We start from the raw sequence: 17,827 nt of genomic DNA on the forward strand, positions 1-17,827 counted from the left end.
GGGCCAGCAGAGCACCTGTCTCTCCCTCTGTCCGCTCCTCTCGCACCCTAATTATCCTCTCTCAGCCCAGCATACATTCATTGGTTCAACAAGGTCACCTGAGTGATGCCTCTCGAGCCGCTAATTGAATGCAGTTTGTCTGAAACGTGTAGGGAGCCCGTCTCCCACAGCTCCCCCTACGCCGATCGCTTCCTTTAATGCCAGTGCAATTACGCTGCTGAATATATGCGTATGCCTTTATTAGTGAGTTGAATATGTCTTGGTGCAAAGGTGTCAAGGTGAGGTCAGGGGTAACATGCAAGCAAGTGAAATATGTATGTCGCAAACACAACTGAATGACAAAGAGATTCACTTACAATCTTATAAGGCGGAGGGGTGCTTCCCACCCTGCATTCTAGCTTGCCCTTGGAGTGCTTCACTGCATGCTGTGTGGCCTCAGCTGTGATGATAGGAGGGCCTAGTGTGAAGAACACAGGCAGAGGAATGAGAAAACATTCTGACACACCAGACACCATATTGTCAGAGTAATCCATCGGAGGAGGTAGCGCACCATTTACAGTCAAGGTGGCATCTCTTTCGGCAACTCCGATGCGGGGAACGATGGCCTTGCAGGTATAGGTCCCAGCTTCCGCCTGTGTAACAGACTTGAGCTGCAAGGTGTTACTGTTACTTAGCACCTGTGAGAAACAGAGAAGGCCAAGGAGATTGATGGGTTTTCATTCTAGACAAATGACATGATTTCATGACATGTCTTATTCCTACAAAGCAGTACAGATGTCACCTTGTGTAAAAAAGTTAGATACCAAATTAACAAATCTGCACTGTAAAACTTTCTTGCATTTTGTTAAGGATAGACTTCATTTTGTCTTGGAGAAAAGATATGCCTTTACTTCTATACACTGCAATGGATTCAATGTTAATTATAACCACAATACAAGCTTTGTATAAGTGCAAGGATATGAAAGGATATGACCTTGTTTCTCTAGCTCTCTTAGTTTTCTATGAGACAAGGTAAGATGCCTGTTGTTGGAGGAGCAGGTGCATATGGCAGCTCATGAGCAAAGTAATGAGAATAAGGCAGACGTTATTTTGAACTATCAGCTTTTCATTCACTTGTAACTCTTGTTAGTTTGTGTGCTTGTCTGTCTTTTGTCAACTAGGCTTACATTTGTCTTTGACAATTGGTTCTCAAACATTTTTTCAGCCAAAATACCACCGATGTGGCAGGAAGGAAACTGCTGTGCTCAATCGCTTTTGTGCATTGAGACTAATTTTAAAATATTTTTAAAAAAGGAGTTGTATTAATAACAATTCAATTAAGCCTTTTTTTAAGTCACATTAAGTTAATATTTACTTCTTAACGCTAGGCTTTCTGTATGTTAACTAGCTCCGTTTTCACGCATTGGGCTTCTTGTGCTTGAGTTGTTTGGGGTTGGAAAACAAAGGTCAATCACATCCTGAAATGGACACTGATTGAGTGTCACTGTGTTTGGCATAACCTGATTGGTTTTTACTGTGGGTGGGAGGGCAAGTTCAGGAGCAGAAGGAAGATGTGAAAATAGAAGAGATAGAGATATTGTTGTTTCAATGGATCTTAAATTTAACTTTAAAAAATGCACCGACTGCACCTTCTGTAAAGGTGTAGCGATATATTTCTTTGTAATAGATGCTTTCTTTCTTTTTTTTCGTTGTTGGATGGTTTTGTTTTTAACGTCAGTCGGATTGTAGATTGCACAACACATTTGTTTATGTTTACATCAGAGATAGATTTGCTATCGTCAAAACTCCGCTGTGAAAACTGTCTGGCTGCAAATATGTTATAAAGACTATAAGTCGCACTGGTTAATAAGCTGCAGCAGCAAAATATGAGCAAAAAAAGGATTGTCACAGATAAGCCGCAATGGACTATAAGCCGCAGGTAGTAAAATGAGATATTTCTGCAAAAAGATGTTACACGGAAGTTTATCTTTTTTTTTGTTATTTTTTTTGTAATTGTCAACAGCAACATCCTCTCTTTAACAGACTGAACATGCCTGCATGTTTAATCCCAACATATTTATAGAAAATGGATGGATGGATATTTTCAACACTAACAGAATACTAAATAGCGGTTCAAAATCGAAATCAATACTTCAAGAGCATCTTTTTTTAATCTCCCTTTGTTTAATAGATTAGTGAACATAAAAACACATTGCACATAATTCATATTTACGATCATAAATGCATAAATAAAATCATATATAAAATATATAATATATAAAATCACAAATTTACCCAAAATTTGATACATTCTCTTTTTCAATTTAGACATATATTTTATTTTAATAATATATTTATGGAACTCTTTTTGAGCACAGCCTGTGATTCACATCTTTTCAGTTCTATTTCATAGTTGTTCCATGAATTTAAACCTTGAACAGATACACACATTTGTTTGCTGGGTTAGGGTTAGGGTTGATGAATAAATAAAAAATGAATAAATGAATAAAAAAACAAAAAAAACAACAGATAAGCCGTACCGGACTATGAGGCAGGGCTCAAATCATGAGCCTTCATAGTTTTAAAGTCCGAAAAATACGGTATGTCTTTTCCATAATACTATGGTTTGCTGGCAACAAATGGCATTCCTGCACTGTTTTTTGCTTGAACTGTTTTCCCCTAGTGATACAACACCATCCTCCCAAAACCCCAGTGTGTTAAATGCCAATCAAGGAAGGGTTTATCACCCCAAAGTGAACTGTGTTCTTTTACTTCTCACATCATCGAGTGGCTACAGATGCTTGTGGGTTTTGGTACAATTTGCTTGTCTTTTATCACAACGTTTAACACTCAAGCTGGGGCTGAGTAGCTGCTTGGTAAGCTTGTTGTAATAAAATTGCGAGAAGACAACAGAGCGAAGGATGGTGTGAGTGGGCCTCTGAAGGACCGCGCTCACTCACTCCTTAGCTCATCGATTCTGTCATTCTATCAAGCTGCGCTTAATCCATTTACCTCCACTCAGGCCTCCCTCCTATTTCCACACGGCCCCCTCTTGCACCGTCCACTTTTCTTTTTCAACGCACTTACAAAGTAACCCAATTAATCCATTACTCTTAGCTATGTGTGGGACAGCAAGAGTGGGTGGATTAGAAAAAATGTCTGCTTTCTCCCTCCGAGGAGCCGAATGTTCCCTCAGTTGTGACGACATGGCTCACGGCATTTCGATTTTTTTTTTACTCTGGGTATTTTCACCTGTTAGTAGTAATGGCAGCGAGAAAAGAAAGTGCGCCGATGCTGCACTGAAATAATTTTTAGCAGCATAGTTAAGTTCTTCTAGGAAACGGTTATTCAAATGCTGCTAGCGCTGCCTGATGCCTGATGAGCTAGGGATGTTTTACCCGCACCGGTTGACTGACTGCTTCTCGGACTGATTGAGTTAGTGCGACGACAGCCAATCTGAGCACGGCAACGTTGCGTATATCTGTCAGTGGACAGACAGTTCTCTGCCAGAGGCGTTATCCCTCAGGGAGCTTGGTGAGCGCAGCTTTTTGAAGAATGTGTAGAGAGAAAAGTGTGAAGGCGTCATGCCTGAAGGCCATGTGCGAATGTTTCACTCTGAGGGGACGGTGATCAACGGTGAAGTGTTGAATCTTCAAGATGCTTGTCTATCGCCTTACCTCGCTTGAGCCTTGTTTGGTCCAAGCCAGGGTCAGGGGAGGGTTTCCAGTCCACGTGCAAGTGAATGCTGCATCCATCCCAATGTCCACAGTCATCGACTTTGGCCCTGACAACAATCTGGGGCCAACTGTGAGGAAGCTTACAGTTAGAATCAATATGTTTACCGCTTAACACATACGCCTCAAGGCTACGATGTCACAGCTTTGTTTACAGTCTTCCAGTTTGACTTACACTGGACATCAACCAGGGTGCTAACATTGGTGCTGCCCACAGAGTTGGACACCGCACAGGAGACCGGATCTGTGAAGTAGGAATAGTCCACGGTCACCTCCAGGCTGTCACCATTCGCCTCAGAGATGGGGACTCCTCCTTTAGACCACCTGGGATGGGTGAATAATCACATTATGCAGTCAGATTATTAGTTCAGGGAAGGTACTTAGCCATGCATATCAAAGTGGCTATTAGTTCATTCATAGCGTGTGCCAATCATAATCAAATGCTGCCAATCAAGCGGCTCATTCAAGCAAATTATTCAAACACTTGCACTTTTTCCACTTCTCAGGGTAATGTGCTTTTCAGCCTTGCACGTTATGACGGCGAAAAAACATTCTACTCAATTTGCCCAACAGAAAAGGGAAGTCAAACTCATTTTTCTTTACAGCAATATGTTCTTTGCAGCCCCACTTGTCTAAACGCTACAATCTGATGAATATTATATCTGTGGTTAGTGTAGTGTGGTTAGTTTATTCATTTAGCCATTTGCAGCCACAGAAAGGTAACATTTTGTCTGAACTGCAGTAATATAAGAATATATGGTTATGTGGCACAGAGCACCCTCACTTAATGATGTAGTGGTTTTCATTGAAGTATGTTTTATTCATTACAGTTGTTTTCCAATACAAATAGCTAATGCAATTATGACTTTACCACAGTGAAGATGTGTGAAAAGCTTTGGAGCATGGCTGATTTACTCACGTGAACGAAACAACAAACAAAGAAGAATTGAAATCATTAAAAGAAAAATATTCAACGTCTATCCTTGGTTGGAAGTGACTTATATGAAGAACTTTATATAATTTTGACATCCAAAATAAGAAGAGATCAACAACAACATAAATGAAAATTCGTGACTGGACTTTCTGCAAGTGTGATAGCAAATTAGCCCTTTTCATGTTTTTGCATATGAAGCTGTCATGTTTCTTAAAATGATACTTAATTTGCTTAAATTAGTCAAATTCAGTAGTAAACTTTGTCTATAGGTTGTCTGATAACCATTTTTATGTAGTTAATACTTAAAAAAAATAATTTGCTATTTGCTGTCAACAGAAAATGACCACATGTGTTTTAGGATCAGGTAATGATCACGGCTCACCTGTTTTCTGGATTTGATCATGTGACGTTTGCGAGTTGAGATGTGATTGGTCGTTACCTGAGCTTCGAGCCCATCCATCCATCCATCCATCCATCCATCCATCCATCCATCCATCCATCCATCCATCCATCCATCCATCCATCCATTCATTTTCTATGGACGCTTATCCTCTCAAGGGTTGCAGGCTTGCCTATTCCAGCATTCTATGGGTAGTAAGCAGGGGAAACCCTGAACCCGTTGCCAGCCAATTGCAGGGCACTGAGTGATGAATATTTCACAAACATGAACCCAATCACACCTAAGGACATGCCAGGCATGTTTTGGAATCTGGAGGGAAGCTGGACTGCTCAGAGAAAACCCATGCCGGCACAAAGAGAAAATGCAAACTTTACACAGGAAAGCTGGAGCAAGGTGGATTTGACCGCGCAACTCTGAGCTGTGAGGCAGATGTGGTAATCACTTTTCCACCCAACCGCCACTTCGAGCACATGTGAAGCCATTTTTCGTCGACCACGAGTGGCAGTGTTTTTTTTAAAGACTTTAATATTAGTACTGTACATACATGAGAAATATAATGAAAACATCAAATTGAGTATACGGTAGATAAAATATTACATTTTTAAACCTGAAATGGCTAAATCGGGAACATATCAATTTAAAGGGGGGTCAACCCAAACAGTTTCTTAGCAACAATTGTTTGATGCAGCTCCACCTATTTAGATTAACCCTTGTGCAGTATTTTGTATAATCTTTTGACCTTTACTTCTAAGGCATTTCATATCAAAGGGAAACCATTGAAAGAAAACACTAGGTAGCTGAAATTTCACCCGAACGGAGACACTGTGTTTAAGTTTAACATCCCACAACCACTTAGTTATCACAAACCCTTGGGTAAAATACTATGAGAATGACCCCAAAATGTATTTGTCGAATAAGAATTAAGCAGCAAAACCCACCTGATTTTATTTATCTCATTGGGGACCAGCAGCTGTCGACTGAAAATGACATCACAGTAGTCGGGGCTTAAGTAACGACCAAACGTCACATGGACTCAAAAAAGCGGATAGCTAGGATTTGTCACGACCTGTGCAACTGCGCTCATTTTCAGTCATTCGCTCATTAAACTGATCAATTCATATTTCACATACACAATATGAATCAGAAGACTGTATTTAGACCGGTGGAGACGCATAGAATATATTGTCAAGATGATTTGGGGTTGACTTTCCTCCTTTAAAACGTTTATAGAGGGTGCATCTACCTGTAGCCAATAATTTCCGGATTGGCTGAGGCGGTGCATATGAAGAGAACCTTGGCGCCTTCGGTCACCGTCTGAGGCTGGACTGACAAAACCACAGATGGAGGGTCTGCAAGATGTGATGAAAAAATTAGGAGGCGATATATTGGTGTGACAACTTCTCCTTGTCATTGGATGAGAATGCGGACAAGCACGTGTTTGTGACTTACGTTGGACATTGATCGTGATGGATGTCTGTCTCCCAGCAGGGGCAGCTGGGTTGAGAACCCTGCAGGTGTAGGTGCGGCCAGAGTCGCTGTCCTCTGGGATGATTGGAAGCATACTGACAGCTGCCTCCCTCTTCCCATCTTCCATCAGTGTCTGCAACAATACACAGTAGCTGTTCGTTTCAGCTGCAAGCCATAGGTACGCCGTCTATATGTCATCTTATTTTCAATTTTTATGCGTACGCCAGTAACGCTATTTTAATTTAAAATTCTTTGGCTCTGGCGGTGAAATATATTAGGGTACTTTACGATGCAGCATGGGGATTTTTTGCTGTTCCTACATTTCTGAGAGCGTTTGCCGTCAGCGCCTTGTTTGTCATCGTCTTTTAAATCTATTTACTGCTCACAGAAATCAATACGCCTAAGTGAGGCAAGGTGTAGATTCTGAAGGTAATGCATACTGCTCACTCTCTTTCACACACAAACGCGCGCACACAGAAGGGAAGGGTGACGGCCAAATTGCTTGTGAGTGTCTGGGTGGTGACTGTGAAGCACAAGTGTCACATTTTCTGATAAAAAAAAAAAAAAAAAAGCAGGCTGGGCATTTTCTCCTGGATACCAAAAATCAATGGAGCGACTCTTTCTCTTCCTCAGCAAGAGGCACACACTTTTCTTTTTTATAAGATGAAATCACATGAGACCCTTTCATATCTTGTGTGTTATTTTTCGTTCTTTTTAATGTGCCCCCCCTTTCTGAGACCCCTTTCAGTTCTTATGTGTTAAACTTTTTTTGTATGTTTTTAATATGTGCCCCCTTTCTCCTGCCCCCGCCTTCCCCTCTCAGTGCAAGCGCTCGCCTCCTTAAATGTGGTGTTTAGCGTCGTTTAGCGTGGTCAGAGAGCATGAAAAATGTGACACTTTCCCAGCCGTGGCTGACTCACGCTCCGCCGCATCCCCATTGTGTTTCGGCATTGTTGTGTTGGTGATTCGCTCTCTGCAGAAAACTCTACTGTATCAAACCCTCATGCCTGTCTGAGCTTTGGCATGCTCCAGTTATGCTGTAGTGTCACAGCATTAGCGGAAGGGAGGGGGAAGCAAGGAGGTTAGTGGGAGTAAGGGGGAGCAGGCGGAGAGGAGAGGCATGAGTGAAAACGGGAGGGGGACTGCAGAGGCAAACCTTATGAGAAAAGGGTGCTGATTGAAAACTATATAAGACAAAGGTGGTTTTTGCTTATAATTCTAATCATGTGTTGAAACGGAGGAAATGATGGCGAGAGCTGTTTAGTTGCATGTACCTTGGAGTAAATTGCTGTGTCCATTACTTCTCCATCTCGGTACCAGGTGATCTCTGCGGCAGGCTTGGCTCCGTAGGATCTGCAGGTGAGGTTGTGTGACGTGTGGGCTTTAAGACGCACAACGGGGCCCCCCTCCACCAAGGGGTCGGAAGGAGGGACTGCAAAACAATAACAAATGCGTCACTAAATATGAAACACAGAAAATTAAAGGGCTGTTTATATGCAGTCCAGAGGGTACCCTGGCTCTCACACAAAGTAGAAGAAAATGGATAGTTGAGTGAAGCAAAATTTCATTTTGACACCGTTACAACAATATGAATACTCTACTAATTAGAGTGCATTATTATCTTGGAAAAAAATCCGTTGCAGATTTGGTAATGGGTCTCATTACAGTACATTCCATTGTTGTGACATTGAAGAAAAAGGCAAACAAGTATCCTCTTATGATAATGTCTCTTTCACACTGTATCATTGATGAAAAGTCCTCAAATGGCAGTCAGCTGAGGGGAAAATAACACACTTCACATTCTTTATTTCCTTTTCAGAGCCCGGCATTATTGTTGCAATCGCTCCCACTGCTGCTGAGCGATGTTTGGGCTGAATTGCTTATTTGTTCATTTATTTGCATGGTTTCTCACACAGCACTGGCAACCCAAGCGTGCCACCCCTGATGAGGGCGTCCATTTCCCGGACCAATAAGGAGCGGCGTGAATGTGGGGTTTGTGTTGGCTTTTTTCGCTCCCTCCACCACCGAACCAATTTCACTGTGTGTGTCTGAATTGTCAGAGGTCTTTCCGTTGCTGCCGCATGGACACTAATGGAATCCGAGTGCTAGGTGATTTTAATTTCCATGCCGATTCCCCTGACTGCACTCCAGACGTTGACTCTGGATTGCTTTGGCACGCAGGCAACTGCACGCAAATACACATGCACAGGGGAAAACTTTTTCACTTCTTGTTTTGCCTACATATAAACATATATCCTGAGAAGCCTTCTTTCTCATTTATGTATATGTGAAAGGGCACAATTGCCCATCCAGCACCGGTCTCGATGAATTACAGTGCCCTTTATGACGACGTTAGCTTCCGTTTCTTGCCTGTGTAATGTGCCTGCGATAATAAAAACATGTCACAAGACTTCCAGGAGTAGTGTTGAAAAAATACATTATCTCAGACACAAACTTAAGGCTTCAATTCTGGCACGTGGCTTAGTCTGAATCTGTGCATGAGTGGGCTACTGTAAGTTTTGGTATTCCTGCAAACCCATGAATGTGGGCACTGTGTGAACACAGCCGATTTGATTCGAGGATAGGGATCGGTTCTTTGTTGGACAGATTTTTCATTACCATTTTAAATAAAATAGATAAACCAGTGACTGTTGATATGTATTCCTGATTGGAAACTAATCGTCTGGGGGGTGGGGGTTGATGCATGTTACCTTTGAGTTGAAAACAGAAATACAAACACAAAACAATTTATTAGCCTTGAATCGAATATGAATGCTTGTTTGACAAATAGATGTTCTATCAGTAAGAAAATGAACTTGAGTCTCAGCACAACCAAAGGTCAAATATATACTTAAACAAGACTGTATGCTCAGTAAATACGTCTGAAAAGTAAACAAATGCAAATACGATAGCTTTAATAGGCAAAGTTTCTCATCATCATGTGTCATATTCTAGCTGCTTCTGCCTTGCCTCTTTTATAAGCGTGCTGGGCGAACGTAGATATATGGATAGTGACATCCCTTCAAGTGCCACCAGATGCCAGCAGAGCTATTCTCATTCCCACAAGACCTGTATCCCCCCCCCCACACACACACACTCACCCAACACACATTCATGTATCCCCAACCGCTCCTCAGCCCTCAATGTCTGCGTGAAGAAGTGGATCACTCACATCGCGTTAATGTAAAAACTGCCATGCGCTTGACAAATGTTGTGGCTCACCATAAAATGTGCTAACCATGCAGACCTTGACTTTCAAGCGACTACTCCAGTCATTTGTGATTCCTGCAATCACATTAGCCAAGACATCCACAGTCTTGAGAGTGTTTACTCCTTTTTTTCTTCTCCCATCTTGGCTGAGCTTCAGTAGAATTATGCCCCCAGCATTTCATTTCCATCAAGAAATTAGATTTATCGCTTAGGGGTTATTGCTGAGTGGTGATAAGAAATCATTTTATTAATTGTAAAGCCTTTAAAGAGGTCAGTGGTATTGTGTACGATGCAATACAGATTTCATTTGTCCGCCCGCCGATGTTCCGAACGGGATAATTACGCATTGTGCTCGACTTGCTCTTTTTTTTTTATAATGCCCGTCTTTATACTTGTGTTTCGTGTGATGTGTTGGGACCGTTCCCGAGCTGTGGCAGCCTGAGCTGCGTATCTTACCTAGTACAGTGAGCTTGGCACGGTGGGAGCGCAGGCCCGCCTGTGTCGCCTGACACTCGTACACGGCATCATCCACCAGCTCTGCCGAATCGATCAGCAAGCTGTGCTCGCCTGATAGCGGGTCGCCCATTAAGGAGTAGCGCGTCCAGCCTGCGTGAAGCCAGCGTACACAACAGTCAGCCGCAAACCGAGTAACAATAAACACATAATGACACAACTACGGAGCCCATTTGGACAAAGCACTAAGAAATGTGGAAAAGCTGTTTGAGTCACAAATGAACGCAAGCGGCACCTCGGTAGGATTGAGCCATTGTGCGTGAGTGTGTATGTGTGTGTCTGCGTGTAGAGGAGCATGATGTGGGAAATGAAACGCATGAGGGGTCTGTCCTTGAAGCGCAGACATAATAAAGATGGTGGCAGGGCCTCTAGGGCCAAGAGGCAGTCTCTCTGCCATCAAATGTCAGCGTGAAAAGCTGATTGATTATATACATTCCTACAAAACCTTACAAATCTAAACAGCAAATCACATTACGTGCGCACAGCAGTAGCCGACCTTACACTTTTCGATCTTGTAAAACCTAAATGGTTAAGGAAGCGAGGCTCGGCTTCTAATGGGGCCCGCCATAGATTGGAGGGAGGCAAACACTAGTAAATTCACCTCGAGAAAATGTATTTGCACTAAGAGGTGCTATATTGCTTTTCAGAATTCCAAGCCCTGTTTCCACCCAACTGTTTTGTTCAGTTCGACTTGGTGTCAGTATGTTTTTTTCATTGTTGAAGTCTTAATGGAGGTCCAAAACATCTTGACCCATAGAGTCCCAATTTCTCCTAACTGTATCCTGTGATGTTATATATATATATTTTATAGCCAAGTACCCCCAAACCAGCACAAACCATTTTTGGATGAGGAAAAAATATGAGACATTAGATTTGCTGAGAAATTAGAAACTTTGTTAAAATATCATGTACCTCTTGAAGTGCCACCACATGCCACCAGGGTTACTCATGCCCCTATTTGAACACTGATCCCGTAAAGCAAATGGTAATAGGTGACTTGCTCTTCTACTGTAGGTGCTTTAGGCTGACTTCTACTCGTTTACATACTGATGGCACAGCATCGAGATCAACTGAGTTCAGTATCTTGCTCAAGGACACTTCGGCAAAAAGATTTCTTTTTTCTAGGGGGGCTTGGCAAAATATAATTGCGAAGCACTGTGCTATGGGTACCCACGGGTTGAAAAAATTCTCAAACATTGCATAATGGTTGTTGGCTTGCAAAGAGTGTTCTGTCTGAGACATTAAAAAGTGTTTGTGCTTGAAATTGTGGCATTCTTTTAGTTCCCTGTTAGATGGCACTAAATCCAACACATGGAAACTAAAAATCAAAATCAATTCCAATTTTAGCAAGAACATTCACAACAGTGTTTTGATCCAGAAAATAACCAATAAATGTTCTCATACAATCAGAATTTGTATCAAAACTGTCCTCTTATAATGAGATACACTACGCCTAACAACTGATCAACAGTACATTGAAAGAACCATAAACAAGGCTTCAAAAAGAATGGTCTCAAAAGGAGGTAGTCAATGATTTTAGAGAAGAATGTCACCATCAGATGACAACAGAAATTAAAAGACTGCAAGAGTCGCAGAACAGAATAGAAATGCGCATCCTTGGAAATTTTCCGTTATACATAGCCATTCGAATGTTTAGAGGTCATTTGAGTTCACTTGTAAAGGTTACAGAACATTTCACCTGCAAGCCTGATAATTTTAGAATGTTGAATGTGTATTAATTGTTCTTGTTAAATGTGGCACTCAATTGATTTAGATCAAAGTATCCTAAGACGACTATGACGAATCAATTTAAGTCAAACTGTGTGACGCGTACAACGTTCCTTAAACGCCGTTTCAGTCACGTCAACATCTTGCAAGAGAGGCTAAATGAGATCATACCTGGTAGGTCTCTCTCTCCACCCAAAGCCAGTCCATCTTTGGTCCACTGCACCATCCCTCGGTAGCCCACAATGACACACGGTAGAGTCACGGACTGCCCAGACACCACCACCTGGTCCTGAGGCTGCTGGGAAAAGTAGGCTGCTCGGGTGGCGGCTGCAAGGACAGAAGGAGAAACGTCTTGTGAATGGTACAAGAATTGACATTTTCAGGGCAAATCATGTACAAACTGCACACAACGTCCCATATCGAGTGAACGGCAGCAGGTGTGTAGGTTTAGCATTGTGAAAGTAGCCCTGTAAAGAGTGAGGGTGATGGTTCAATAAACTGACATTTTAAAGAGATGGATGAGGCTGACTTGTGTGAACATTTAATATTTCCCCCCCTATAAATATCCCTTCCAAGAAGAAGAGTCAGCGTTGCCTCATAACTTATTTAACTCTTTCCCGAGTCCATATGCTTGTATGCTTACTGGCACGGAGCACTTGTGCAAGAAGAGGGGAAAAATCTGCCACTCTTTCAGTGTACTTTTAGTAAAAATGGATGTTAAACAATTAAAACAGCATCAAAGGTCCCTCGGGACCCGTTTTGTTTGAGGCGCTTCAAATTCAGCAGAGACACCTGCCGCCGTTGTACTGCTTGTGTTTAAGTGTGGCACACACTCTCAATGGATTGGTTGTCTGGCCTTCCGATACACACACATGCACGCTCGCACGCACAGACACACAACAAATTACACTTATAGACACAACAGGAATATGGTTTCCAAATGTTTGTGGCTCTATGATTAAGATTGCGTATTAAAAAAGCCTATACGGGCCCAGGAAGATGGCAGCACTCCAGAGGTAACTAATCCGTGGGCGGGGAAAGAGACAGTTGGTTGGTTATCTAAGTGGGCTCTCTGTGTGAGTCGGGGGTTTTAAAAAAAAAGAAAACTCATTCTCCTTCTCTCTTTCATTGTTGCTCAATAGAGAATGCAAGGGAAGGGGGACTGGGGTAGATAAAGAGGCCTCTATTCAGGCTGGGCTAAGCCCCCCCCTCCACCCACAACCCTCCCTGAACTGCTTGCCTTGGTTGGACTGCTTAAACAGACAAGGTTACCCCCCCCCCCCCCCCCCCCCCCCACCCCCCAGCACCAGTAAAGAAAGCTGCTGAAAGGAGGGCAACATACGGCAACCAGAGACGCACTATTGTCCTCTTGTCCCCTTCTTTTAATAGGCCTCTTCATTCTCAATCAATCCTGCTAAATGCAAGTTTAATAGCTTTTCAATAGCAGCCCCCCTACCCCTTAAAGATGGTGCCGGGGATTTTTGCTTACGCTCTCACCCTCCTTTTTCTACTGTTCCCCCCTCTCTTTTGCACCATTCTCTCTTTGAGTTTGAATGGGGCTGCTTGTTGGCAGTGTTTATTCCACACTCAATTATCCACTTCATCTCAGGGAGGGCCTGTGGACTGAACCTTGTCTGTCACCCTGTCCCTCCCTCTGCCTCTCTCAGCATAATTAAGGCAAAACCCAATCTCAACCAAGCATTTAGTTTGGTGCATTCCGATGAACAAAGGTTTCAAAGAGCGTCGGGATCACCTGTTTATTGTTCGAGATTTCAAACACCCTTCTTTCAAAGTACCAACCTCCATGAGGAGAATGAGGTGGAGTCACAGTGGACATCTGTTGTTTCTGCACAACAGATATGTGATAGTAAGATCGCAAGGTGAATTTAAAAACTTCGTGTGCCTTGTTTATGTAATAATGTCGTATGCTGCGATGAAGTCAGATGAGGATTTACCCTTCCAAAAGCCCCAGTGCAAGCAAATGTAATCGAACTGTACCCAAGGCCTGCAAAGGTAGACTCACATTGTAGCAAATGCTGATGACTATTGTTGTAGTCACAACCACATCAACCAAGACCAAGACATTAATGACACTCAAGAGGCTTGAGAAAGAGTCAAGACCAAGACTTTTGGAGGTTGAGAACGGAACAAGACCAAGACTGTATCTATCGAAAAAAAAAATCATAGGTGTGCAAGTGTTTTACGGTACATTCATTCATACGGTTAGTGTGATTGAGCAGGGCGGTTGTTCTCGGGTCAGGATTTGAGTCTGGGCTCAACATGCTTTTTGTTTTCTCACACTTGTCTCGAGCTTAGCTACTGGACTCACAAAGTACATTTATTGATTCCACCAAGTCCAACTACGTTTGTAAGTCCCGAAAATTAATGTTCCTCAAAGGTAATGACTGGTAATAACTGGTAATGATTTTTAAGATAATCAAAATAGACATCTGATTGAACTATCTGACCACTAGAACCAAAGAACACAATTTTTTTTTCTATCACCTATGTAAGCCAACAGCAGGTTTTACCAACCATCAAAAATTGCCATTAGCCAAAACATGTGGCAAAAAAACATGAAGCAATTTGGAGATTATATAAAAAGCCCATTTTAGACACATACGGCACAAGATTGATCTTGGTTTTTATTTGGTTGTCTGGAATTTGTCTATTTATTTATTTAAGTATCGGCAGCAACGAGCTCAATGCCATTGAATGAGAATCTCAATGCCATTGAATGAGAATGGTAAGGTTAATTACATCGCTCTAAAAATTGTGGTCATGAAAATAGCTCTAAATTTCATCTGGACTCAGACCTTGTAGACACTGGCCTTTGTGACTCAAATTTGACTTGGAATCAGACCTTTATGACTGATTTGAGTCAAAGGTGTACTTGACTACAATCCCATGGTTGAGTCTCGATCGATCCCTTTAAATCAATACGTTTCTAAAGTGTGCCTTCTACGCAGAGTGATGCGTCCGCTAGGGTGTAATTCGGCAGTCAATTTAGTAAATATCAAGGTGTTATGGTCCAGTGCTGCCTGACATTTGTAAAGAGAAAATTGCCAGATGACCAATCAATGGGCAGCTGTGTGTTATAGCAGGTAGAATATAGCTCGCTCTTCGATAAGCATGCCATATCTTAAAGGTTCCTGACTGGTGGCACAAATTCCAAAACCCTTTCAATCGGACTTCCCAAAGCAATGCTTTCCGAACTGAAACAAACGAAACTGCTCTGTGGCAAAACGGTTCAATGTGCCGCCGGTGTTGTGTTCTCTATCGGACTGACAGAGAATGTTATGAATACTGTAGCCTACCCCAGAAGGTAAAAATATGTAATTGGTGCACTGGTGTAATGTGTGTCTGTGCATTACTCTAACAAAAGTGTTAGAATAGCCTATTGAGCGGCAGGTAGGCTGCATATGCGTGAATCAAAAGAGACCAATTTGAGCATGCCAGCAAGTCTTGGAGCTCGGGCTATTAGATGGCAAGCGAGGACTGACATTTTCCTTCAAAAAGTGTTACTTTGCTCTCTTGCCTGTCGAACATTCTACATTCATGAAGTAATGAGCTGTTTCATAATCCTCCCCCGGCAGAGGCAGATTGAGATTTTCCTTTTTGTACTGGCAAAGGGAACGGGCAAAAAAAACATGATTGCAATTAGGTATTTTGCCCAGTGTAACTAACTGTTTACAATGGGTAATAATTCACTTCATTGGCTGATTGTTTAAACGGATTACATGCTGTGAAGTGTTTGTCTATACTACACCCACACACAATTTCCTATGCTCACATTTAGCAATTAATACTTCATATGGAGCCATACAAAAATAGAGTGACGACTGTGTGCTGTAGCGAGTGATTCACAGCTCTCCAGATCCCTTATTGAAAAGGCTCTACAGAACATCTCGACTGGCTAATGACTCATGCCAGATTCCTTTAATTCCTCGTTGCCGAATTAGACAATTCTTTGACGGTGTATTAGCAGCTTAATTACATGAATACGTTCCTGATGGGGAGCGAGGGAGGAACAGAGGCACACAAAGGGAATGTTGGAGGAAGTTTGAAGACACTCACTCACACGCATATGCAGTCCACAAAACACACATCGCTCCAGATTCAACATGAGGAGCTTTGCTATTGGCTGCAATTGAATCAAGTAGAGATAAAAATGAGGAAACCGTGAACGTGAGTTTTAAATACGCTAAATCACTGCACTGAATTTGACTAGTATTGCTTTTCTACCCTAAATCTATTCATGAACCCAGTCATGTATTCCCTACATTCCCACTTTGTGGATTAGTTGTAATGCATGTGGTGGATTAATGTTACCTTTCGAGCCTTTCACATTTTGATTAACACTTGCTTATTTCCCCAAATTCAGCATTTACTCTCTTTCTTAACTTCCTGTATGCAAGTGGATGTGTGCGCACAGACTTTTCACTCCCGCTGTAACAAGGTCAAACAACCTGGGCTCAAACAATTTAATCCGGATTTCTCCAAACGGAATATCATTTCACGCCACTGGATGCACATGGTAGAAAGATTGTGTATGTGTGTGTGTGTGTGTGTGTTTCTTGCTGACGTGTGATGTTTGTTGAAGGTGTACAGGGGTGTGTTAATAGGGAAAGTGAAGTGTCAAGCACTGTAGGGCACATTTAGTAGTGTAATTCAACGTTGTGACTTTGCTAAATTGTGTCACAAGGGTTTACCATGAAATACGGTACCAAACAGCCTTTCAGGACTGAACCTGTTAAAGAGCTTTTCTGCTGCTTCCTTCATGTGAACTGATAGGGATACATTCACATCCCGTCGGATCAGGAAGGGATGGACAGATGTCAGCAGTGATCCGTTCACCACTGGACATCTGCCTTGGGAGAATTAGATTGAATCTGCCAGTGTGCGTGTGCTTGCGTGTGTTTGTGTGTGTGTGTGTGTGTGATGGCTATGAAGCTAAAGACTGAGTGTGATAATGGCACTGAGGATGACCTTTTGTTATAATGGGAATATAACATAGAGAGCGCCGTTCATTTATCACCTCACCCTGAAGATTCATAATCCGTTACACTATTCTGACATAATGTAAAAAAAATTCTGTTGCTTCAAATAAAAAACACTCTAGGACATGCTTCTACTGCATCCACATCACCAAATGTAACATTAAGATCATCCATTTCATCGACTTGTTCCAATATAAATTTAAATGTATTTGAATCCATTTGCTTGCCATATTCTTTCTCTCTCTTTGTGTATATATATATATATATATATATATATATATATATATATATATGTATATATATATATATATATATATATATATATATATATATATATATATATATATATATATATGTATATATATATATATATATATATATATATATATATATATATATATATATATATATATATATATGTGTGTGTACTGTGTAGAAAAAAATCCAGTACCCACCCTGTGTGAGGTTCCCTTAATAGACTCCAGAGAGAAGGAAAATGGGGAGAAAATACAAATGCACGCATGCACACACACAACTCCCCACAAAACAAGGCAATTGGCAAAAAAAGTGTCAAGCTTGGAATAAACAACCCCTCTCCCCAAATGCCATCCATTGTGCCTTGTCGAGATAAGGCTTCTAAATCGGGCTGGAAATGCAAGCTCCATTTCTCTCTGTATAGAATTATTATCCCTTTGTTTTGAGTCTTTTGTCTCCTCCGACTTGTGTATGTGTGCGTATGCGTGTGTACAAACAAAAACAGTAGTGCTGAGGTAGTCTATTCGAGCCGAATGCCCCCATGGGGAGCCAGCACCCATCTCATGTTTGGAGTGTACTAAGCTCATTAGCATGACTTGTACACAAC

At 41.8% G+C, this 17,827-nt stretch overlaps 1 protein-coding gene across 2 annotated transcripts in view; it reads right to left on the reverse strand.

Annotated features, from left to right (window-relative positions):
• LOC148425531 (kin of IRRE-like protein 1) overlaps positions 1-17,827 on the reverse strand; it is a 42,284-nt gene that overhangs the window by 4,646 nt on the left and 19,811 nt on the right. For both annotated transcript variants that reach the window (XM_088411502.1, XM_088411501.1), the window contains exons 2-10: positions 12,137-12,292; positions 10,181-10,330; positions 7,789-7,946; positions 6,497-6,647; positions 6,291-6,396; positions 3,889-4,037; positions 3,657-3,784; positions 551-677; positions 357-457 (exon numbers count right to left, since the gene is read on the reverse strand). In XM_088411502.1, the coding sequence (XP_088267628.1) occupies positions 357-457; positions 551-677; positions 3,657-3,784; positions 3,889-4,037; positions 6,291-6,396; positions 6,497-6,647; positions 7,789-7,946; positions 10,181-10,330; positions 12,137-12,292 (1,226 nt within the window). The remainder of the gene's footprint in view (positions 1-356; positions 458-550; positions 678-3,656; positions 3,785-3,888; positions 4,038-6,290; positions 6,397-6,496; positions 6,648-7,788; positions 7,947-10,180; positions 10,331-12,136; positions 12,293-17,827) is intronic.

Source organism: Hippichthys cyanospilos, chromosome 3 (genome assembly GCF_059441005.1).
Source record: "Hippichthys cyanospilos isolate Australia breed blue-spotted pipefish chromosome 3, RoL_Hcya_1.0, whole genome shotgun sequence".
NCBI classification, from domain to species: Eukaryota; Metazoa; Chordata; class Actinopteri; order Syngnathiformes; family Syngnathidae; genus Hippichthys; species Hippichthys cyanospilos.